The sequence below is a fragment of the Grus americana genome, chromosome 6 (genome assembly GCF_028858705.1).
Source record: "Grus americana isolate bGruAme1 chromosome 6, bGruAme1.mat, whole genome shotgun sequence".
Lineage (NCBI taxonomy): Eukaryota > Metazoa > Chordata > Aves > Gruiformes > Gruidae > Grus > Grus americana.
Window position 1 is genome coordinate 2,128,483 of NC_072857.1, and position 24,947 is coordinate 2,153,429.

Sequence of the window (24,947 nt, forward strand, 5' to 3'; positions counted from 1 at the left end):
CCTTTCACTTGTATTTTGCTCTCAGCATGTAGTGTTTAGATTGTAAGGTTTTGGGGAAAGGAGTTGCTATTTACAGAGTGCATAGTACTTTGAAAATTAGGGCTTTTTCTTACTAAGATATTTCTAGCAGTATATAATAGCTTATTGTGAGTTCAGCAGTTATGTGATTTCAGAATTTGGTCCTTCCTGCAAGAAAGATAAGAAGAGATCATGGCAGCTGTAAGATGGTACCCTAAAAAAAATACAGAAAAAGAAGAGTGGAAAATGTAAAAAGAAAAAAAAAAAAGCTCTGTTTGTATGCGTCATTTATTAGTGTTTAAAACGGTTTCTAAGCCTCCGAGTTTGGAAGCTTTTGGAAGGAAGAAGCTAATTAAAACCACAATACAACACAACATACTAAACCTTAGCCCAAACCCTATCAGTTGTTTGGCTTAAATTAAGCAGCATGAAATTCATTTCAACAATACCATAACAGCATGTCACAATTCTTTCCCATTCACTACACAGTGTGAATATTTAAAACAAAGTAATTTTCTTATAATTACATTGAAGATGTAAGTCTGTTTTGATTTTTTTGTGCCCTGGTGAGACCCTTAGCAAAACCCGTGAGAGGTGAGCAAAAGCAAAGTGGATGGGATGACTTCAGAGGAAGTCATTGCCACCTAAATATAACTTGTCACAGTGGAGAGCTGCAGTCCTCTGTGTAATAAGTGGAGTTTGGCTGCCCACCAGGTTTCTTCAGTGAAGGATTACAAAGCATATGCTATCTGGAATTTGATGGGGGCCTGGTACAGAGCTGGAGTGACTGGTACCCTACAGACCCGCAGGGCAAAAGCCAACCACCCATCTGCTTGAGCACCGTTGGTGAGTGTGTGGTTTTACCAAATCAGCTTTGGGTCAAATTGTGAGACAGTTCAGCATGTTCTAAACCACTTCTGTTTAAAAAATAAAAAGAAATATTCAGGGTTATTTTGGTTGTATAAAACTGATGGTGTGGGAAGTGGTGACACCACGCTAGAAGAAAATTGGGACACTGTAATTATAAAAATCCTTAAAAAGATGTATCTTCTTTAATTTAACTGTTTGAATTAGGAAAAGCACTCAGTGAAAACAGACAGGTGGCTAGGATCTTCTTGGCAATGAGGTCTCGAGGAAAATTCCACTTCTTTACTTGCATTTATAATACTTTGAAGATTTTATTGAACATTTGTGCTTTGGGGGCTGAAGTTTTCTCTGTGTTTGCAACCCAAGGAGACATGTACTGTTTTTTGGAAAGTTGAGAAAAATCACTTTAGCCAATGACTAGGAGAAAAGAATTTGAGATCCTTCATTTGACACTCCTTACCCTTTCCAGTAATGCCAAGTCAGCGTAAGTGTGCTGTGCAGAAGAGATGACAAGGAGGGAGGTGGTGGCGAGGGTGCTCGCTCTGGTGGTTGTCTCTTAGCCACTTGGCAATCTAACTCTGTGAGTCTCCTCCATGCATACCATATTGCGAGGGCAGCAATTTGAAAAGAGCGGCAATCTGGCTCACCCTACCTACTTTGTTTCTGTGCCATCAGCTTCTGCACTCGGGTCCCGTTTACTAAAATAAGGTCCCTTTTGCACGTAAGCTGTGAAATAGAAACCAGAGTCACAGCACGTACTGAGGAAAATGACTGTCAGGTGTCCACATGCTGCTGAACAGTCCTCCAGGAAAATAAACTTACCTGTTATATCTGAGCGCTCTATTTTTTTCTTTTTCTAAAGGAATCAGCAGAAATACCAGCCATCCTCAGGCACAGAGGAAAGCATAAGTAACAAACTTCTGGTTGGTCACTTCCAGCTCCCTCTATGAATTAGCTTTTTGGAAACAGATCGTAGTCTGTTCACCAGAAGAAAAATAGAGGCAGAGGTAGAAAATAAATTTCAAATACTTTACATTTTCATGGCTTTCTTTTTCTTCCAGGGAGCAGTTTGAAGAGTGTTGGATAGTTCTTAAGTGATCAGAAACTTAAATTCTAATGCATAATTCTTTCCTTGTCTGTAAAAACAAGGCTTCTAGATAAAAATCTGCTGTGTCCAGAACTCCTAGCTTGATTTTTGCCACTAGCTGAATGAAACTCATCCTTGGCAAAAGGTGGGCGATGGTTTATCCATGTATAAACCTCCCACAGAGTAGGTTTTGAGGTGGTGTATGGACTTACTGTGGTCTTCTGCACAGAGTAAATTTAATCCAGTGGAAGGTAGGTAAGGGGGTGGGGGGGGGGAAGGGAAGAGATTCAAGGATGGAAGGATAAAATTGTGACCGTGACATCGATTTGGTGAACTCTGGTGAACTGTAAGAGATGGCTGAAGGCCAGGGGGGAGAGGAAGTGGGTCTGCTTGGGAATCATCTGCAAGACAACATGCATGGCTTCTCTCAGCTGTACTTACTTTTGCATATTGATATTTTGGAAAGCTTCAAGCTGGATTAGTAGCCTAGTAGATTGATGGGGAATACTATGTTTAAATACCCCACATGCCTGTTACTGTATTTAGATTGTTTTTTTAATCTATCTGCTTGGCAAATGTAAGCTAGATAATAACAACTGTGTTGCTTTAAAAACACTTGCTTTTTCTGGCACAAGCAGGAAATCTCTCGTCCCATTGCATGCACATCCTTCAGTCCTGTTAGTGGCTCCTGTGTCAGGCAGTTGCTGTTGCTGCCTTTTTGGCTTGATACAGAGTTCTTTAGCAAAGTTTTGTGCTGCTTTACTCAAGCGAAACAGGCTAGGGTGGGGTATTTTTAAAGCAGTGAGTAGTATGTTTTGTTGGTAGTCCCCTGAGGGCTTTTTATGAAGATCTAAAGAGTAAAATCTCAGAGAAATCTTGTAGAGGCAAATAAAATCTCTAGAGTGCATCGCTACAGATGCATTGTTGCTGATCTATCTACAAACTTATATTGTCATAAAAAAATGAAAAAAACCCCAAGAGGCAAATGACATTGGCCTTTATTGCCAGGTGCTTCATTGCCTCAGTGAAGTCCCAAGGTGTGACTTTGGGTGTGATGCTTCCTGTGCCTGATTCCAGAAATACACCCATGAATGGTCCTAAATCTGCGACGGTGATAACATACCCATTATTCAGCTCACGATAAAAGAATAAATGCTGGTTTATAGATGTGTCAAACAACCTATGATGGCCTCTATTAAGAGGTAAAATAAGTACATCTGTGAGCAGTCCCAGGACAGGGTGTGAGCAGGCACAGCTTGGCACAGGGCAGCCCACTTTTCACAAAGGCAACGTGGTGATATGAATGCACCGGGGAGAGAAAACAAAGCTAAGCTAGATGAAGACAAGAGGGTCAGTGTTGGGACCAGTGCTGTTTAACATCTCTGTAGGCAACATGGGCAGTGGATTCGAGTGCACCCTCAGCAAGTTTGCTGACGACACCAAGCTGTGTGGTGACGTGCTGGAGGGAAGGGATGCCATCCAGAGGGACCTGGACAGGCTGGAGAGGTGGGTCCGTGCGAATCGCATGAAGTTCAACAAGGCCAAGTGCAAGGTCCCACACGTGGGTTGGGGCAATCCCAAGGACAGCTACAGGCTGGATCGAGAATGGATTGAGAGCAGCCCTGAGGAGAAGGACTTGGGGGAGTGTTGGGGGATGAGAAGCTCAACATGAGCCAGCAATGTGCACTTCCAGCCCAGAAAGCCAACCATGTCCTGGGCTGCATCCCCAGCAGGTCGAGGGAGGGGATTCTGCCCCTCTGCTCCGCTCTGGTGAGACCCCCCTGCAGTGCTGCGTCCAGCTCAGGGGTCCCCAGGACAAGAAGGACATGGAGCTGTTGGAGCGAGTCCAGAGGAGGCCATGGAGATGATCCGAGGGCTGGAGCACCTCTGCTATGGAGACAGGCTGAGAGAGTTGGGGTTGTTCAGCCTGGAGAAGAGAAGGCTCCGGGGAGACCTTAGAGCCCCTTCCAGTCCCTGCAGGGGCTCCAGGAAAGCTGGAGAGGGGCTGGTGCCAAGGGCAGGGAGTGACAGGCCAAGGGGAATGGCCTGAAGCTGCAGGAGGGGAGATGGAGATGGGATGTGAGGCAGAAATCCTTCCCTGTGAGGGTGCTGAGGCCCTGGCACAGGGTGCCCAGAGAAGCTGTGGCTGCCCCTGGCTCCCTGGCAGGGTTCAAGGCCAGGTTGGATGGGGCTTTGGGCAACCTGGGCTAGTGGAGGGTGTCCCTGCCCATGGCAGGGGGTGGCACTGGATGGGCTGTGAGGTCCCTTCCAAGCCAAACCATTCTGTGATTCTATGAAATGGGATAAACTTGAACAGAGTGAATTAAGAGGAGAAATGGGAGCTAATCCTCTCCCATGTTGCAGAGTTAAATGTCTGTGATGTTGTAAAAAGGAACTAGATGTAGGTGTGGTTTAAACAAAAAGCGGTCCACCTGTATCAGCAAGAATGCTCCGTCACAGCCAGCATAGGAAAACATCTGTAATATTCAGGGACCTGCTGGTTTTGTCCTGTGTGTCTCTGCTCTGGAGCACTGCACTTGGAGCAAAAGAGATCTCCGAGAGTAATGCAGAGGAGACAAGGGGAGAGACTGGGGGCTTAGGGACTGCCTTAGAAATACACCACATTATTTCAGGACTTCCTGGCTGAAGACTTCGTGCTGTATGTCTGCGGAAACGTTGTGGTAGACCACATATGGTAAACACAGATGCTTGTGTAGTTGGCAGTATGATTAAGTTTAGTTTGGGGGCAATATTTGTCTTTTTTTTTCTTTCTTTTTTTTTTTTTTCCCCTGAAGACTCATGGAACATTCTTGACTTCTTCCAGAAGAGCTCATTTAGGATAACAGGTGCAATTTTATTAGCTGGTGTAGTATTACCAGGTGTCATAAAGCCCAATAGTTGCAGCTTCCCCAGATCACTCAATGCTTTCAAGAGCCAAAGTAATTAGAAAAAATAAAGCAGTGTCTCTGTACTGTTGCAGCTTTAGTTTGGTGCCTTTTATCACTGAAAAAACCCACCTTTTTTCTCCCCTGCGTATTCTGAATAGCTTTCATGAAAAAGAGGGACCAGCTGCAGAGACTGAAGCAAAATTCAGACTAGAGGTGCTCAGCTGTTGATTCAATCACCCTTCTAACTACAAGCAATTGGAATAAAACACAGACGAGCATTCCCAGACAGCTCTTTGCTCTTTTATGGTTGAACAAAAAAGTGGAGTTTGAAAGGTTTCTGTATTGTTCAAATTTTGTGGTTCAGACACATTTTGGGAGAAAACCAATCCGAGTCTGTAGCCATCTATCTGGCTGTGATCCTCACCTTTTACTTGGAGACTGCAGAATAAGTGCTTTAGGGGTTACATTGTGTGGGAAGATCTGAATTTAAACTCTTTCTTGGAGGGGGGAGAAAAATCCCCATCCCCCCCAAAAAATTATTAATTTGGAGGAAGAGGTAGAAAAAGGATAAGCAGGTACTCATGTCTGTCATTGTCCAGTTCTACTGTAAATACTGTAGGCAAACACATTGCAGATTCTGGCAGCCTCCTGTTGCAAGTATTTCAGGTTAGAGATGCCCCAGAGACGACCTGCCTGCCTGCCTGCCTGCCTGCCTTCCTTCCTTCCTTGACCCTGGAGCTGAATGGTTTAACCACAGTAAACCAGTGGCTGGGGCAGGAGGGACTCGTACCAGGACATACTGCTGTTTCCTGGGAAGGGCTGTGACTCCCAGCGAGGCAATGCTGGGACACAACTCTGCCACATCCTCGTGTGGGTGCTTGCGGGGCCGTAGGTTACACGGCAGTGGTCAGAGGAACCTGATGTGCTTTGCTGAGGAACAGGCTGGATGTAGGCATGTGCTTAATTGCTTTGCTGAGTAACAGGCCAAAATGCTATCACAGCTAAGAACTGTTCTTGTGAAGGAGACCGGGTAATTTTGGTACCCTCTGCTCTTTTATGTAGTTGTTGCCAGCAGAGGGGAGAGGTCTGGAGCAGTTTGACTAGTGCCACAATGCATTTAACAACTTATACTAATGTGTAAATGCATTTTTATGGTCAAGACAATGGAAACACTCATGGACAAACTAGTGAAACATTTTGTCCATCTTTGTACTTCAAGTAGTTTGTGCCATCCTTTTTGCCACTAAAACATCTAAGCTTTGTCTTGACCGATCAGCGTTTGAGGTTCTGGCAAAGGCAAAACAACATCTGAGTTTACAGTTGTTTATAACATAGAAATTACATCTGTCAAAATATGAAAAGGAAAAATTTAGAGCAACTAAGATATTCAGTGACAACTATCTCGGGCTTTTTTTTTAGTCTGCATCAATCTTTAAAATGTAGACCTTTTCCATGTATAACACCTAGTGAATATATGCCTGTAATGCATGTCACGCAAAATCTTGTACGTCTTGCATGTTCATTTGAACATTACAGAAAAAAGATGTAGTGTTTTGGCAGTAAATGTGTATATTACTAGTACTTTTTTTTTAAACCAAATTTCTTAGATGTAAAAACACAATCTGTGCTGAACTGAAGGCAGCTTGAGAAAGGAGATGTGACTGCAAGACTTTAAATTCAGGGGAAATAAGAGATCGTGAAAAGAAATGTTAGAACAATTGCCTTATTTTCTAATAATTAGTATTCGCAAAGAAAAAACATGTACTAACTACCTAGTAATTTCCAAATTGCTGAGACACCTAATGAGTTGTCTTAAATAAATTTACCAGACACATAGAAGGAAATAATTATTGAGCGTTTTAAGCCTGAAATCACAACTCAATGCAAAATGGCCATGCAGCTGGCTTGCGTGTTTCTCAGTTATTCAGCAAGAAAATTATTTGGTTGGGAACTGAACCTTGTCGTGTTTGGACTTTCAATGGCACATTCACATTGTCTCTTAGATGTGAATTTGTGGAAAAAGTCCTACTAAAATGCTTTCCTGTAGCTCTACTGGACCTTGTTATTTAACATTACAACAGCTGGAACACATTTTGTAATTCTAGGGAGATAGTAATAATTCTAGAGGATATTAAAAGCAAAATAGGGGCAGTGCAGTAATCTCTGCACCTCATTCTGCAAAGCCTTTACACGTGGGAATAACCCCTTTGGTTTCATTAGTGCAAAGAGTTGCTCCTCCTGCCTTGCGCTCCCACAGAAGTCTCACTCGAGCGCTTAGGATAGAACGTCTCTGCAGTATTTTACTCAGGTTGCTGTTCTAGCACACACCGGTTTTTCTGGCCCTGACTTTGCAGCACAGTAATGTTTTCATGCCAAATGAATAGATACCCACTGATTTGTATTTGCCTCTTACTTACATCACCTGCCCAGTAATTAAATTTAGCTCTCTGCCCTGTGTGCTGAGACCAGGTGGGCACCAACTGTGGGCAACAGTGGAGGTTTTTAAAGCCCACAAGTTTTGGTTCCTGTTTTCATGTAAAAGTATGTTAGTACGTATCCTCTATAACATCTGTCTTTCTGGCATACTTATAGTAGTAACCTCTGTGAGTTAAACCTACACTTTTGAATGCTGGGAACAATACAGATACAATGACTGGCTTGTGTAGAGGCTGATCTTGTGCAGAGAGACTGCACGATGCACATGGACCAGTGAGAGAAAGGGTTTATGTTGGGTCTTGCAGTGAACTGCATCTAAAATAAATAGTTCTTCTGTTTAAAAAAAAAAACCAAAAACCCACCACATCATCCCTTGAATGCATGTAGCATATGGCCCTGCAGCCAGCACTGTGCCTATTTGTTCTCCTTTTGCTTTGTCAAGAACTTTGTCGAGTTTCGGGAACTTGTTAAGGAGGTACATGGCCTCATGTGTGACGCACGTTGACCTCAATTCTCGCTGAAAGTTGCAGAGGACTGAGGACACTCGGTCTTTTTTTGAAGTTGAGGCTCCAGTTCTTGATGAATACATCTTGTGTGAAAGGGAGGTAGAAGATGGGCTAATGTAACCTTCCTGCTAATGAAATCAGTCTTCCTTCTCCGGGTGGCTACTTAGGTTTTTGGGCTGTTTCCACTGTCTGAGTATGAAGAGACCTCAGCCCCAACTAGGGACAGAGCTGTGGTCTGGAGTTAAATAGGCTTTAGGGACAGCTGCTCCCAGCTTGCACAACGTGTTTGTTGCTCTGAGCTGAGCTTTGGCCTCCTCTCCTGGCCAGGAGCAGTGGGCTCAGCACAGAGTGGTCTGCACCAGGGGTTTTGAGATCTCAGCTTTCTCTTCTGGTTTGGGAGGATGGAATCTTGGGATTTCATCTACGTGGCGGGAAGAATGCTTTCTGCCTGCTTTTGTACAAAATACTGTTGGTTACGGTACTCACGCAGATAACTTGTTACCACGAGACATACTGAATGCAGCTAGAACAAAAATGGTACTGGTTTAGAATGAACTCTTCCCTCTTTTGCTGCTCAGGTAAACTGAGTAATCATGCCTGGTGTGGGTTGGAATATGGTTGGGCTGAGAGCGACGGTTACTTTGCAGTTTTCTATGTTTCAGCCTAAGACTGAATTTCTTGGGAATTTAACAAAGTGTCTGGAAGCAGCCCCTTCTGCTAGCAGCGTTGCTGTGAGCGATAACCATGTGGGATCCTAGCACCCCACCAGCCCCTTCCAGGAGCACTGTATTTCACATGCAGGTCTCTGATCCGAGGTTTTGGCAGCCGGAGGAAGCACAAGCACTACAGTGCTGCGCTGTTAATCATGAATGGCTCTGTTCAATGGAAAGAAATACTTTCTGATCCTTGCAAAGCGAAGATCCTAAAAAAAAATCAAGCCCCATGACAGTATGTATTTAATGCAGCCAAAGTGACTAGGAGTAGCCAGTCTCTCTGTGATTCCATGTCTTAGCCGAGAAATGAAATTTCAGCTTCTCTGCATACAAATTCAGCGTTTCCTAGCAGTGCTGTAACAGCAGCTCCAGTCCTAAATGTGGTACTTCCCTCCTTTTGTGGGAACTGGAGGTAGGGGAGAGATCCGTAAGTTACCGTGTCCAGCTTTATGTAAGGACATTTGAACGAACTGGATATTAAAGGACACGTTAAGATTGCACCCAGAAGTGTACTTTTGATGCTTTGATTCTTGGTAACGTGGCTAGTTTAAAAAAAAAAACCAGCAACAAATCCACCACAGAAAGCCAGATCCATTGTAGTGTTCCTCTCCTCCAGGGTATGTAGGAGTCTGCAGTTCTGATTCTGCCATACAGTGTCAACATCATGCAGCAGAATCAACGTGGAACAAATTGCAACATAAGACAAGTTTCCCTATCTGTATATCCATCTGTGAATGTAAATTTTTCCTTTGCTAATTATTGCATAAGCTGCAGGCTTCCTGTGCAGCAGGGTTTCTGTACAGTAGCCCTCAGTGGGGATTTTGCTGGCTGTCCCCCCAGCTCGAAGAGACAGGAATGTGACAGGGAAGGCTGAATGCGAAAAACAGCGTGTAGGAGAAAGTCGTATTGTGCTTTACAAGGCCATGTTTGTCTGTTTTCCAATATAAAACAGCTAAACAATGATGAGCAATCTTGTTTTGTACAATACTGCTCTCTTAAACCTCTGTTGTGCTGTATGTTCGCTCACACGCTTGGATGTCTGCTAGAAAATTTTTAGTTGAGGTCCTGACCGGTTTAAAAGCATTGGAGTGACCTCTGGTTCAGCTCTTCGGTCTGCTGCGTAGCCTCTGTGTTCAGCATCAGGACAGTATCTTGAGCATCTCTGGGGCCTTTGCACACAGGCAGGAGGTGAAACTGCCTTGAGCGTCTGAAAACCTGTAGGGAAGCCTGAAGGTACAAAGTGGGATTCCTGTTGCAGGGAGGAACTAAGAGGAGGCACAGGAGGAGAGACAGATGGGTGAGGACAGGATGGGACAGGGGTGATCTTTTTTCCCCTGGAGTATTTCATGCTGTCCCTAGCTCTGATATTATTCAAACTCCAGCAAACCATTCGAAATAACTGGCTGCCTTGAGGTGCGCTAGTAGTCCTGATACTTTGTCATTTTAAAGTGCTGTGGATTTTCAAAGTGAACTCTCTGTTATTGCAAAGATGTTTTTCGTGTTCTCAGCCGACAGCAATGTGTGTGTATGAACACAGATACTAGGGCTTTCCTCTTCAGTGGCATGTATACTTTATTGAGCATAGTGATTGCCACGTGTGCTCAATGTCTGCTTATTGCTGGATAGAACGATGCGCTCAAAATGCCCGTAGCTAGTCCTTCTGTACAAGAAAGATGCCTACAATTCGACAATGCTGCCCCATTGTCTTGCTTAATATGTAAGGCAGGAGCTTTTTCTCTGAGCGGAGTATGTTTTCAGAAATGCTTTCTGGGTTGCGATGGACTCTGCAGCACCCTAAATCTTTTCAAAAGAGACTGCATGTCATCTGGCTTATCGGAGTTCCTAATGGATTGGTGCTTTAATTGCACAAGCTATATGACAGAGCATTACAAGTTATGGTTGGCTAGAGAGCAATTCAGATCTATATATTTATGGCAGTTGGAAAAAAAAAATTATTTGCTACTTCACTGAAGGTTTCTTCCCCCCCCCTTTCTGAAATCATAACAGCTAAAGGTTGATACCTTTTTCTGCTCTTTTCTTCAGCAAGCAGGAAGGCTGGACCTGGCTGGCTGTTGTTTGTAGTGTCCAGGAAGAGGATGCATGTGAACTTTTCCTCCCTGAACAGGCTGGGGCATAGAAAAAACATGTTCACTAGGAATATTTTACTACTCTTTCCAGTCATCCAGCCACCTCCGCAGGTATCTTTCAGCAATCTCAAGTGTAAGACCAGTCAGTGAGCAAGAGGGACTGATGATTTACAGTTATTTTGTAGTTGCTGAATAAACAGACCCACTGTTCTTGCTGCTTTACCCTTTTCCTCTAGCATTTTCTGGGTTGCTTCAGACCTCAATGTTTTTATCAAAGCTGAATTGTACTAATTGATGAGAGCGGAAAATGAATGAGGGAGAAAATAAATAATAAATTGCAAGAAAAATTAATTCACAGAAGCCAAAAGTAAAAAGGCTGTGAAATACGAAACGAGTCTTTCATTGCCTTGAATAAGATAATTATCTCGCAAAGCCTGTTTCCTTCAAATTGTCAGATCTGGTGTGCACTTGAACTCATTGCATATGCTCCCACTTCACAAAGTCCCTGTGTCTCCCAGGGGGTCGTGAGGTTGAGGTTGGGTAACAGCATGATAATTGATCCTTGAATATTATGTGCAAATGTGAAACTGTGGACATATGTGATATGCTCCAAATTATTAGCTTGCTGCTGTAAGCAATATGAAAATAAAGCAATTAGAGGCTCTTTTTGATAAAGTTTTGGTGTACAGAAAAAGATGGGGAATGCCTTCTTTCCTCTTTCTTCTCCTCACTTCCCTAACACCACTGACATAATTTGGTTTTCATTGCATGGTCAGGCAGTCAGTTGTCTTTTCCCAGCTGCGATAACAGCAAGGATGCATCACAGTATTTAGTATCATCACATCTATTGCAGTTTCCACAAATACGAGCTGTCAGTCCAGAACGTCATTGGACTTGGTTGCTGTACAGGCATGAGTGTTCATGTTGGCTTGTTGCACAATATTCTGTAAATATTGCACAATATTGCTGTCAATATTCTGAACCTCAATCAAAAATTTTAAACAGAACTGAAAATTAAATACAAGTGATACTTTTGTCTGTGCACGATTTTAAAAAATAGTCAAAAGCTGGACTCCTGGGGATAACAAGGGTTATTTTTAATTTATGGACTGCTTGTGTTATAGTTCCTGGAAGCATTAATCAGATTGAGTCCCACTTTGTGTGTAGAATTTGCTGCTGCCAAGAGTCCAGTGTAACTACAAATGCATCTTGGCTGGTGAATGTGGAGTGCAGAAATCGAGGGTGGTGTTAACAGAAGCACGAGATGACCGGGAAGTCCGCAAGATGGCTTGTAAGGGTAAATGTGCGTACCCAATAGCACTGCGTAGCCCCCCTCAGTGTGGGGCAGTGATGGAGCTCAGAAAAGAAAACCTCAGTCTTGATTGGTCTTCTGCTCTGACCGAACGTGGGCACTCGTGTTCCTTGGCCTGTGCTTACAGTACGTTACAGAATGCCAATTTTCATTACTTCCCTTGGACTGCTTTTTCTGTCCATCTTGCTGCTATTTGCAGAATCATGGCTTGTTTTCAGTGTGATGCTGCAGTTCAGCATCACATGAGTCACAGTCCTGGGGCTGCATCTTTCAGATAAGCCACTTGCTGTTTGGCATAACTTGCCAGGGAAGGGATCATGTGGATGTGATTGTACCAATCCGTATCATTTGGCGTACAGGCAGCGATTAGCATTGAAGAGCAGCCTGGGGTAGCCTTGCAGTATCAGCTACTTTGGTTAAGACTACTGTGTTCTGACAGCATTAAATAGGTCAGTGCTCAAACATATCCCACTAAAAGTCAGTATGGGAAACTGTGCATCCAGCATAGGTATCTATTAAATTGCCTTACAGAGCTACACTGAATCATATCCAGAGGACTTGAATAAACAGATAGATAGGAGCCTGGGCACTTTCTGTTTACCGTTTCCCCATACAGATGATTTCTGCAGTCCACCTGCATGCATGATGCTGATATCTGTCCTGTTGGTGATGTGTTCTGTGCCTTGTTCTCATACACCTTTCAGTACATAGAAAATTAAGGGGGAAATGACATGGTCAGAGAGCACGTGGGTGAGAAACAGTGTCTGCTGCTCTCGATGACAGCAGTAGTGGCTTTGTCTCAGGCTTCAGGCATGCCAGGATGTGGTGCATTCCTGTTGCAGTGTATCATGCCAGGTAGGACTAAGATCTTGGAAAGAAGCCTATTCCTATGGCAGTATATTATTTGTATTATGCCTTTTGATTTATATTTGGAGAGTGCAATTACTTTTCTTTCTTCCTTTCTGCTGCTATTGAAGCTTTGTTGTCTGTAAGTAAAAATGTGACGATCAGCAGCTCTAAAGCCTTTTGCATCCTCGGAGTGTTTAGTGGACAATAAATGATAAGCTCTTCTTCTCTACCACAGAGTTGGTCTGTCTTTGCAACTCCTGGTCTGTTTTGTTTTTTGGGGTTTTTTTTTGTTACTTTGAACAATGTAGGCTGTGGTACAGAGGACAAGCTATAATTTTAGGACTAGAATATTTGACCATATAAATTCAGTCTCCTACTGATAGACTTCCCCTTCAGCTGCTGAACGCAGGCTGGAACAGCAGACCTGGCAGGGGGTCTCCTGCTACCCATTTTAGCTAGGTGTAATGAGTTGGCATGCTTTGCATTCTTTCTTTTGATCAGGGAAGAAATGTTCTTACACCTCTGTTGGTGATGCTTTTGGTAGCTGAAGTTTTAATCTTGCCCCTGAGCTGGGGAGAGAGGACTGACTGGCAGCCACTGAGCAGCCCGAGAGGTGTCTGGTGCACGCCTAGCCAAGTGCCGCGGCTGGTGAGTTCCCAGGTCTCTGCTACATCCCGAAGGAAGCAGAAGGAAGAGCAGCATGTCTAGCTTCCGAGCTAGGAAAAGCTGTGTTGCTGCCAGCAGCTAGTGCTAGTTCTAAGCCTGTAGATGTTAGACTGGTTCCAGCTCAGGACCCCAAACGCCTGAGTCTCTGCAGACATCCAGCTGCTGAGAGGCATGCTGCCCTTTCCAGCTGCCCTTTCCAGCTCCCCTCGGTGTGCGGGGCCCAGGGTGGCCAGCTGTCCTGGGAAGGAATTCTTCCGGTCTGTTAAAATCATAGGTGTGTGTTACCTCATGTTATGTGAATCCTGTTCTTGACACGGAGGAAATCTGCCCTCCCTAGTGACAGTGCCACACTTATGGCCAAGTTATGAGTATGTAACAAGAAGAGAGCATATGCTCGTCAGTGGTTCATTGCCAGCAGTCTTCTAATGGATATGTATTCACATCAATATTTAAGAATATGCTAGTTTACATGGAGAGTAAGAATACTGACTTGTATGGTAGATTACATAGAATATGTGTCCCTGTGCTGCAGGATATAAATCAATTTAAGGAAAAAAAATTGAAAGGCAAAATGCTGTAGAATGGCTCTTTTGGAGCACGTATAGAGTTACAGATTTTGGAGCTCTATAGATGTAAATATATAGATATATATGTCTTCAATTAGTTGCTAGAAATGTGATGACGTAGAAATTATTTGTTACACTGGTTATATGATACAATGCAGCATATGTAGCCCATAGTCCAGCGCATTACTCCTTTCTCTTATTTAAAAACAGAAATAATGTCTCTTAGCAGTGGTCAGACGTTGCCATATATTCCTCCTACTGAGTACAGTACTGGGGCCAGATGCTTCTGCAGCTCTGCATTATCCTGATCCTTTGGAAGCAAAATATGTGGGTTTAAAAAGTTAGACCACAATGCAAACTATATGCAGCTCTTTACGCTAAACTTTATATACTGACTTTTATAGCAGCCCTTGCCAGCCCAGGTGAGCTCTGTGATACAGAACCTGCGTGTCACCTGCAGCCGTGCAGAGCCCCAGGCTGGGGAGGGGGAAATGCAGACCTGCCCGTGCTGGGAGCAGCCTAACAACCCAAACATGAATTAGTCAAATGCTGTATTGAACAGAATGGGATTGTGCAAGGCTAGAGGCTGACTTAAGCAAAGGCCATTGTTCACCAGACAGGCGTATTAATTTATTGGTAAAAATTCCATTTGCTTGGGAAATGGCTCAGTAAGGGACATATATTTCCCATTTGTGCTTTACGTTGGGTGGAAAGTTAAACCTTGACTTTAGGATTTTAAGATCTTCATAGGACTTTCTTCCTATAGTGATAGTTTCCTTCACCTTTTGCGTGAATGCCCAGTTGTACACACTTCCATCAGCGATGCTGCTGGAAGTCTAGATTCCAGTCCTGGTCTTGCTAGGCTTCTGGGTCAAGTGTGCGTTTGAGGTTTTGGAGCGGGGGATTGGTATTTCAGATTCATCATGAGTAAACCTTTCCTTTACCTTACCTTACCTTATCTGGTTTGCAAGCTTAAACCCCCGTCTTACAGTTGGCTTCAGGCAAACATAAAGATCAGCCATGTAGGACGCTGGAATCAGGTTGCTTTGTAAAAAGAAGAGAGGAGCCAGTGCATAGTTCGGATGTTGCCAGGCATCCTGAATAATGTCCCAGACAAAAACATCTAACTCTGGCAGTACCTTATTTCCTCCCTTACAGGCTGTTGCATTCTGCTTCTGCTTGTATGTGCTGTTTTCGTTTCATATCATTGTATAGCTTTTGTGTTGCCCTGTTGAGTAGCTTTTAATAATGTGACTTTTGCCACCTTTTTTTCCCTTGTGAAGCACAGAACAAAGCTTTGTGTGAGTGGCAGCCACAGCAGGGAAGGAAGTACTTACACAATAGTACTGTATTTACAGGGAGGGATGATTCTAACCAAGCTTTATAATACCATAATTATATTTGATTTGACCTAGCCCTTGACAATCTTGAATCTAATGTTGTCAAACAGGATTTAAATGTTATAAAGATTTCTAGACAGTGCCCACAACTGAGGCGTGTTTCACTGTGTCAGTAAGAAAGTGAAGAGATTCTTTCAAAGTGGAGAGATTTTTCTTGGGATTTTTGTCTTTGACTTAGTGCACCTGATTGGTAAAGCCAGGTTATTTCTCTGCTAAATTCTGCAGATTTTTTGTGCTAGCAACAATACGTAAAACCCACTCAAAGAAATTAAGAAGCAAATATTTTAAAAATATTTTATGAATCTGATTGGGGAGGGGGTTTCTATTTCTTACATATGTTTTCTTAGTGACGTGAATTTGATTTCAGGGCTCAGCAGATTCGTACACAAGCAGACCCTCAGACTCTGATGTCTCTTTGGAAGAAGATAGGGAAGCAATCCGCCAAGAAAGAGAACAACAAGCAGCTATACAACTTGAAAGGGCAAAGGTGTGTTCTTTTCAACTTTAATAATAGCTAAGTTGTGTGTCATTTATCTTTTGCCTAGTGTTAAAATTCACACTGTTGGTTTATAAGATGATGCTATCTTTTGAAATAATTTGACAATTGAGTGAAGTTATCTGCAGACAAGATATTTGGGAGAATACAGTGTAAATATTTTCGTATAAATGGGGATCTTCTCTGATGAGCTGAACTCTGCTGGCTTATGTGAAATTATTAGGTCTGAATTTTTATTTATTTGGCAAATGTCCTCTGCTAGGTTTTGGGTAATTTGATACAACAAATCAATTCTTGGTTCAGAAAAGTTGCCACTGTTTGTGACGTGTGTTTCTATTTGTAGTCCAAACCAGTAGCATTTGCTGTTAAGACTAATGTGAGTTACTGTGGAGCCCTGGATGAAGATGTTCCTGTCCCAAGCACTGCCATCTCTTTTGATGCCAAGGACTTCCTACACATTAAAGAGGTAAAACCAAGTAGTAGTAAAAGGGACTGTAAAAGGGACTCTTTACATGTGAAGGACTACGATTTGAACAGTCAGGGCTGAGCCATACCAGATTAAAAAGAGAGCCAAGAGCCGAGTGGAGGCAAGAGAACACAGCACATCCATCTGATTACTGATGATGTGGTGGTACTTCAGACTTTTCAGAGTTCCAGCACCCTAGGGTGATTATCTTGCACTTTTTTAACATTTGATGTTACCAATTGTTGGATTTTCATGTCACAGGAAGGAAACAACATCTTGCTGTATTTTATATACTCTTCAACATGGTAGATTCAGATTCTTTTCATCAAATGAAGTTTGCGATGGATCGGAGATTACATAATAGAAAGCAATTCTATTGATCAAAAAGTGGAGTAGCACGAGGTTACACCAGGTCTTCATAAAGCACCAGATAGGCTTGTAAGGGGGGAAATAAGACTTAGAATAATACAATAAAAAAAGAAAATATTGGGGAGGACAGATGCAAAAATAAGGAAAAAGGAAGGGGAATAAATGGGCCCTGAGTATGACTTTGGTAGAGAAAAAGACATTTCACTGCATGTTGAGCATAATTTCTGCAATTTTTTTTACCTGACGTGAGCCCTCCAAATTTGCATAAACCCCTGTTGCTTTGTAGATTTGTACATAGGCTTGCAGCTTGCAAAAACATTTTTTCATCTCTGCATTCTGGGTTTATTTTAGGATATTCAGTACTCGTTTGTCTCTTCCTTTGAACATGTGTCCATCATCACTTCAGAGAACAGATCTCCCTTAGAGTGAGCACATTTAGGAGGAAAACACCTGCTTCTGCACCTCTAGGGGCAGAGATTGGTGGTAGAACAGGGGGGTTTGCTTGAAATTTTTTCTCCCTGAGAAGGAGCAGGAGAGGCAGTTGATTCCCTTGTTACATTTTCTCAATTTGCTGTAAACAGGTGGAAGTTTGATTTGGATTATTTTGTTTGGGGTTTTTTTGTCTCTTTTTATTTAATATTTGTGTGGAACAAACAAACCCCTGCTGAGGAAGTGGAGCACTGTATCTGAATCTGCCTATCTCTGCATGCAGAATTGGTTGCCCCCCCTCCTTGTTCCCCAAGAACATGTTCTGTTCTGTCTAGCGCTGCACCTGAACTCCCTTGATGTCCCTCGCCACCTTCTAACCCAGCTTCTCATCAGGAAAAGGTCCTTTGCTAGCGCTCAGAGTTGTATGCAGACAGCACTCTGATCACTTTCTCAGCTACCTTCCCCGACGTTTTCCCATCCACGCCAGAAGTGTACCCTACCTGACATACTGCCTTTCTAGTGTACGCTGTCCTGTGTAACCATTCAGGTAACTCTGTGCATCACCATTAAAACAAGTATTTGATCGTGGCTTTCCCAGGATGTGGCTACCTTTATTGTCAGACCAGTGGTTGAATTTAACATGCTAAGCTCCTGTCGTGCTGCCCTGTACATTTTTCGAGAGAAGTGTCCCAAGTCCACGTTTTGGCATTCTGTGAGTTTTCTTCCAAGATCTAAATGGCCAGGATCGCATTGCCACTGAACTGTCAGCTGTCAGGCTTACTGGTGTCTGTCAGCTCTGCTAAGGGTTTAGCATAGTTTCTTTGCTAAGGCTGAAGCCTTCAGCTTGCCTGAAGCTGTGGCTGTAACCCAGTAGGATTCCGGGAATGGTTCCCCATGCTGGAGTCTGTAGCTGGATGGAAGAAGACTTTGCAGAATTTGTTTTTCAGTGATCTGGCAGGCTTGCTTGGACTAGAACAAGCATGGTTCCAGATTTCAGAATAACGCCAAACTAGGTAAGAAGTAAGGTCAGGCTGCTGACAGGATGAAACATCAGCAGTAACTGATGAGTTGCTATATTGAGAATGTGTCCTGTATGTCTCATCCGTCTCCTACAAGACTATACATTATGTGCTTACTTAAAAGATGAAGTGGCAACAATTACTGACAATGCAGAAGAACTCATGGGCATGGCAACCAATAGGAATGAACTGTAGTCCTCCCACATGCTGAATGCGGAGAATAACATATGGGAGGTAATGACCTAATGCAAATAGCCCTGTGTTCCTTGCTGCATCGTTATCATTTGTATTGTTCAGATATTCTCAGCATAACGCTGATTCTGATCTCATGTCTAGAGGCATCACTCAGAGGTCCGTGACCTGCTAATGGAAGAAAGATTCCTATGTTCAAGCCGTACATTTAGAAGCAAAATAGAATGGGTAATGCTCATGGGACTCAGGTTTTACACTGGTTCAAATCCATTGATTGATTTCACTGCTTTACCACAGCAGAATGCTAGATCCTAAGGTATCTGTCTGTTTTAAAGAATGTAAATAGTTCTGCCAACTGAAGCAGAAGCAAGGTATTTATAAGCTTTGCTTACTGACATTGTCTGAATCAGGGTCATAACAGCATGAAGAATAGATACTTAAAAAGTTGAAATGATAAAATAATGGAACCTCTTGCATAAATAACAGCTATATGAAGAGGACAGGTTTTCAAGATAAGGGCATAAGGATTGCATTTCCCTTAGCTGTATATGCTAATGTTTGTGTGTATGTATGGGTAATAAAAAGGCTAATTTATTTTTCAAAGATGTTGAGGCTCTGTAAGTTTCAGAGACTTCAGTTAGGCACTGTTGTATCTTCGACAACTAGGACATGGTATTCATGTGTTTCTGCAGGAACTTCAGAATTCAGAATATGGAGCCAAGAGAACTGATCATTTTTAAGAGGAGGTTTCTGTGATAACTTTTTCCTCAAGGCTCGCAAATAGAATTGGTACACTTGTGCTGGTTTTAATTACTTGAAGGTCTGTTGTGAAAAGTAATGTTTCGTTTGAACACCGAAGTACCTAATGAAGCATAGCAGAGTATAAGGTTTTAGATATTTTTCTTCAAAAGCTCTGCTGGTAGCCAGCTACACCAAATCCTTTTCTGCTATGATATCCACTAGGATATCACTTTTCATCTCTCCATCATTAAAGTTAGGCCAGACTTTCAATAATGCAGAAAAATCTATGTTACTAAAGGTTAATGACAAAATTAAATTTTATACATTCAGGTATATATTAAAGTTTCTTCCTGAAGGTGAATTTTTCTTCAACTGTCATCAGTTTAAAAGTGTATGCCTCCAAAGAGTTTGGCTACTTCTAGGCAGTGGCACTATAAAGGCCTTATTTGTAGAGAGGTGTCACAGCTTTGGTTAGAGCTCCACCCTAGCAGTAACCAGGTACAGGTTTAGTTCATTGCTGGAGTTGATAAGTTTTCTGTGTTGTCTTGGGTAAGTTGGTCTGTCTTTATTTCGGTTTCTAGAATGGTGTTCGTAGAGCCATTCCACCACACAAGGCTTTTGCAAAGGGATAACATGTTAATAACATCTGTACAAGTACCTGGAAAGGAGGAAGGAAAAATGGTGGTGTCAGCAGCGGTGGTGATCTTCGGTGTAGACCATTAAATTTTACAAGGAACCAATAACGATGGTTTCGATGGTGATCTGAGGATGTTATTTTTATGTTTGACTGCTTCACATGGCTGCTGTGAGGTAGCTTGGTGGCCTCGGTTCACCAGAAAGTGGTTTGGCTCATTAAATCACCATCACACTCAGCACCTTACTTGGTGACATCAGAGGAGAAATCACAGCAGGATGTGTTGGGGCAGTTAAGAGATAAGCCAGTACTGCCACAGATAACGCCGCTTTCAATTCTCCAGCTGCAGAGACGACATCAACCTTGCAAATACTGCCTAGCACCTTCTAACTTCACTTAAATTCACACAAATTGTCCGGCTTTCAGACTTCAGTGTGAGAGTCTGGTGTTGTTGACCAGTATGGAGTCAAGGATTGTGGATAACAAAATAAGGGGGTTTTGGACATGGAGCACTCTGAACTGAAGCCAATAACCTTTCTGTGTTCTAGAAATATAATAATGACTGGTGGATAGGAAGGCTGGTGAAGGAGGGCTGTGAAATTGGCTTTATTCCAAGCCCGCTTAGACTGGAGAATATCCGCATTCAACAGGAGCAGAAGAGAGGGCGTTTCCATGGAGGGTAAGAATGCTGTAACCTTTTAAAATAATTTAAAATCGTTTCTGACACCGGACAATATTTTCAAAGGTCACTTGATTCTTTTTTTATTGCAGTGCATTTGGATGAGTATTTGATTTGGGATTCCAAATGAAAATACATATTTGCAGAGAATAGACGTGTTAGATATTGACGATGAGAAGCAAGAAAAAAAATGTGCATTGACTTTCGGAAAGATCAGTTGTACAGTAGAAGTGGTAGCAACAGAAATTTCCGAAGGGCTAGAGAGTTTTAAGTCCCCATGGGTTTAAGTCAACTTGTTGCTCAAAGGCTGCTGGATTTTTTTCCTAACTGTTATGTTCTTAAGGTTGTGGGGTTTTTCCTTTCTTTTTTTCTTTCTCTCCATTTTGGCCAAAACCAGACTTTTCAAACTTTATAGAGATGAGCTTTGTTGTTCAATGTCCTTTATTCTTCATCCTCCAGCCTGACCATTTGTCGTGGTTTTACCCCAGCCGGCAGCTAAGCACCACGCAGCCGCTCACTCGCTCCCCCCCCCCCATCGGGATGGGGGAGAGAATTGGAAAAGTTAAAGTGAGAAAACTCGTGGGTTGAGATAAAGACATTTTAATAGGTAAAGCAAAAGCCGCGCGCACAAGCAAAGCAAAGCAAGGAATTCATTCACCACTCCCCATGGGCAGGCAGGTGTTCAGCCATCTCCAGGGAAGCAGGGCCCTGTCACGCGTAACGGTTACTTGGGAAGACAAACGCCATCACTCCGAACGCCGCCGCCCCCCCCTTCTCTTCCCCCCAAGCTCCTTATAAACTGAGCATGACGTCATATGGTATGGAATATCCCTTTGGTCAGTTTGGGTCACCTGTCCTGTCTGTCTCCTCCCAACTTCTTGTGCACTCCCAGCCATCCCGCTGGCAGGGCAGTGCAAGAAGCAGAAAAGGCCTTGGCCCTGTGTAAACACTGCTCAACAATAAGTCCATAGAACAAAAACATCTCTATATTATCAACACTGTCTCCAGCACAAATCCAAAACATATCCTCACACTAGCTACTATGAAGAAAATCAACCCTCTCAGCTAAAACCAGGACACCATTCTGCGTCTCCATGCTGCTAGAGCTGGAGATTGCAAGTCCCTGAAAAATATCAACTTGGTCGCAGGTCTAGGAAGTAAAACAGTTTTCTCATAATCTCAGTTCAGACACTGAAGTCTGTCTTCTCTTGGCTGAATACACAATACACTTTTTACTTTTTTTTTTTTAATTACTACTAGTGTATTATTGCCACTAATTGAAAATGAAATTTAAATGTTCACACAGATAACAAGGAGAACAAAACCTTTAGTACTGCAGAGTAAGAGACGTGAGCCAATTGAATCTGGACCTAATAGATAGCAGTAAGAGGAGCATAATTTAGCCTGTATAGTACTGTCAGGGAATTGGCATACTAATATAGTTAATCAAGGTCAGGAATCATTTCAAGTATAAACCATCTGGGAAAAAGTTTTTAGAATGATTGAACAGCATTAACAGTGCTTTTTCCAAATTGCTTTTATAATTTTTGAAATGGCTTCAGAGGAAGCCAGTGTATCTCACTATACAGAAAAAAGATTATCTAATTCAGAGAGATGGATACTAACAGAGTTTTTGGGATACTGTTTCAGATACAGCGTATTAAAAAAATGCTCTGCTTGTGTGAAAGGGCACGACTCCACCAAATCACCAATTCTTGCAAAGATTTTGTCTAATCTCTCCTATGGAGAAGAGTAGGAATAAAATGAAGTATGAAGGAGACAGGGGAAATACTGTAAAGGATATCTATTAAGATTTGAAGTAGTCTATACTAACACTCCTGGATTTGTATGATAAAATAGTTTATTTTTGAGCACCTTTGTTAGATGTAGCCATATAGGATCTGTACCTTAAGATTTCTTTAAAAGCTGAGACTAGCTGTGATACTAAGGCTCTGTGTGATGAAGAAGAATTCTAGTTTTGTCTCAGTAAGGCAGTGAAAAGTCATCTATTAAAGAGGGTTTCTAGAGTCCAGTATATGTTCGCAAAGGATTTGCCAAGTCCAGGAGTGAACGGTCCCTGCTCTGGAGAGTATATGGCAAGAAAGCCGGGACAAATTGGGACTCATATCCTCTTGCTGGTCAGTGTGTATGCAATGAGAAATACTAAATACTGTGCTAAAGACATGGATTGTACCATGGGAATATGTCACCTGCAGTAATCGGATTGCTTCAACAGTTCTCTGCTTTCCTTCCCTCCTCCCATCTCCTCCTCAGCTGCTTGTGCAATGAGCTGAATCAGAGCTGATTCACCTCAACTTCTTCCCCTCCCCAAACCAGTTTCCTGTCCCAGTCTGCTGTGGATCACAAGCAGTTGTGCTGGGTGCATCGCGCAAGGGCAGAGCTGCCTGCCTGGAAGCAGGCAGGTACAGTGAATGGAAGAAGGAGCTACTTAAACCACTGGTGCTACACACCAAAAACTATTTAAACCACCAGTTAAGATCCCAGCCATCCCGAGAGATGTGTTTGGCTAGCCATGTGTGCTGGTAGAGAGACCCAGCAAGACAGAGGAGTGCTGGGTGGGGGATCTCATGCAGAGCTGGGCTGTGTGCCGAGTTTAGCAGATTTCTATGACCAGAGCTGCTGTGTTTCCCGGCCTACGGGCAGATCACAGAAAAGCCTTGCTCAGTCTGTACTGGAGCCCGCTCTCTCCTTGTAGTCCGTACGCAGCTCTTCCAGACGTGGAGGTCTACTTAATTACAGGAGCTTTGGATTCCCTGTGTCCCTGCCTGTTACTCTTCACGTCTTACTGCAGCTTTCTTGCAGCATGAATGTGGGTGAAGACTCTCCTTTATGGGGCAGTTTCTCACAGCTGCTGCCTAAAACCTGACACGTTTATATCTCTGGGCACTTGGTGTTAATGGGGCTCTTTCTGATACTGTAGGAAATCGAGTGGAAATTCTTCTTCAAGTCTTGGAGAAATGGTTTCTGGCACATTTCGAGCCACACCCACTTCCACGGGTAAGACAGAATTTTATTTAAGGAACCTCTTGCTATTTCTAATACTTCTATTTTAAAAACCATATATGAAAAATGCGGGTTCCCCCCCCTTTGCTGACTTATCAAGGTATTTTACAGAAAAGTGCTTGCGTGTGGAGGTGGAGAAAGACATCTATATGTAGACATGCAGTAGCTGCTAAGGGACTGGGAAAAAATCTCGGGAAAAGTGGCAGCTGCCCCAGAATGGAATGAGTGATCAGTTTAAGCAGGGCTGACCAAAAGGGAGGTGCACTGAGAGAAATTGAAAGTGCATTGATAAAGGGATTTTTGTTTGCAAGTGTTGTGGTTGTTATACACAGTGTGTGGTTTTTTATAACCAAGTTCTCATTTGGTCTTTTAGCAAAACAGAAACAAAAAGTGGTAAGTAGTACTTTTGTTTCCATTTTCTTTTATTTAATTCTAATACATAATTCCCAGGATTTTCATATGGATCTTCTTTGGTTAATGATCTGAAGGGTTGTTTTTTCTTCTAGACAGAACATGTTCCCCCATATGATGTAGTTCCTTCAATGAGACCTGTTGTCTTGGTGGGTCCATCACTGAAAGGCTATGAGGTGTGTATTCCTGGTATTTACAATCAGTTAGTATTTTTGTGTCTATAATCTTCCTTAGTATATTCAGCGTGTGTGATCCAGTGCAACTGTTTCATGATAAAGTGGTCTTAGCTTAAATAATTGTCAAAAATGTAATACAAGAACTAAGAGCATAGTTAGTGGTTTGCACCGTTTGGGTGAGGTACCAGCGGAATTGTTTTCTGCCTTGCAAGAGCATCTGTTACTTGTGATGTCTCAGCTGAAGGGTAGGTAACATAAGTACACTGGCACTCTCTTTCCCGTTTTACTGCTTCAAACACAGTGCACATCCCTGATTTTCAGTACAGTTATTCTTGATTAAATCAAGTAGGAAAAAGAGAATTGTGTCTGCTACAAGAAGAAGTTGGAGCAGTCAAATTAACTAGCTAGACTTCTGTATATGTGTAAAATTTTAGTCAAACTAGCTTGCTTCAAACTTGATTAGCAAAAATTTTGAAGAAGCTTCCCCATTGTTCTCCTTTTTTCACTTATAAAAACTTTACATCTTCCCATGAAACTCTGTGTTGGCAAATGAAGTAGCTGGACTACTGCAGCATATTCAGTTTTGTTCTCCAGCTCCTGAAACTGAATTTGGGAACCGATGATTATTATTTCAGTATGTTTTCTTGACGTTTATTTTTTTTTAAGATTATTAGTATATTGAAATAGATAGGTAAAGAAACCTTTAACACTTCTAAATTATTTGCCTGTGTTCAAGGTGGGAGTAGGTATGACAACATGCACAGATAAGCAGGACACCCATTTTTCAAGACTGCTGCAGATTCAAATGAGCATTTAACACGTGCTAAACGAGCATAGGCTTTTAGCAGGGCATTTTGGTGAACTTAACCATCTGTTAAGTCTTTTGCTGAATTAGGAACTAAATGAACATGAACAT

The 24,947-nt window shown here is 42.6% G+C and overlaps 1 protein-coding gene across 6 annotated transcripts in view; it reads left to right on the forward strand.

The window, feature by feature from the left end:
- Positions 1-24,947, forward strand: part of CACNB4 (calcium voltage-gated channel auxiliary subunit beta 4) — a 113,211-nt gene that overhangs the window by 60,725 nt on the left and 27,539 nt on the right. For all 6 annotated transcript variants that reach the window (XR_008577674.1, XR_008577675.1, XM_054830286.1 and 3 more), the window contains 6 exons: positions 15,763-15,882; positions 16,235-16,357; positions 20,290-20,420; positions 23,362-23,438; positions 23,818-23,837; positions 23,951-24,031. Coding sequence is in view for 4 of the 6 variants with exons in the window: in XM_054830286.1 (XP_054686261.1) it covers positions 15,763-15,882; positions 16,235-16,357; positions 20,290-20,420; positions 23,362-23,438; positions 23,818-23,837; positions 23,951-24,031 (552 nt within the window). In the remaining 2 variants the exon portion in view is untranslated. The remainder of the gene's footprint in view (positions 1-15,762; positions 15,883-16,234; positions 16,358-20,289; positions 20,421-23,361; positions 23,439-23,817; positions 23,838-23,950; positions 24,032-24,947) is intronic.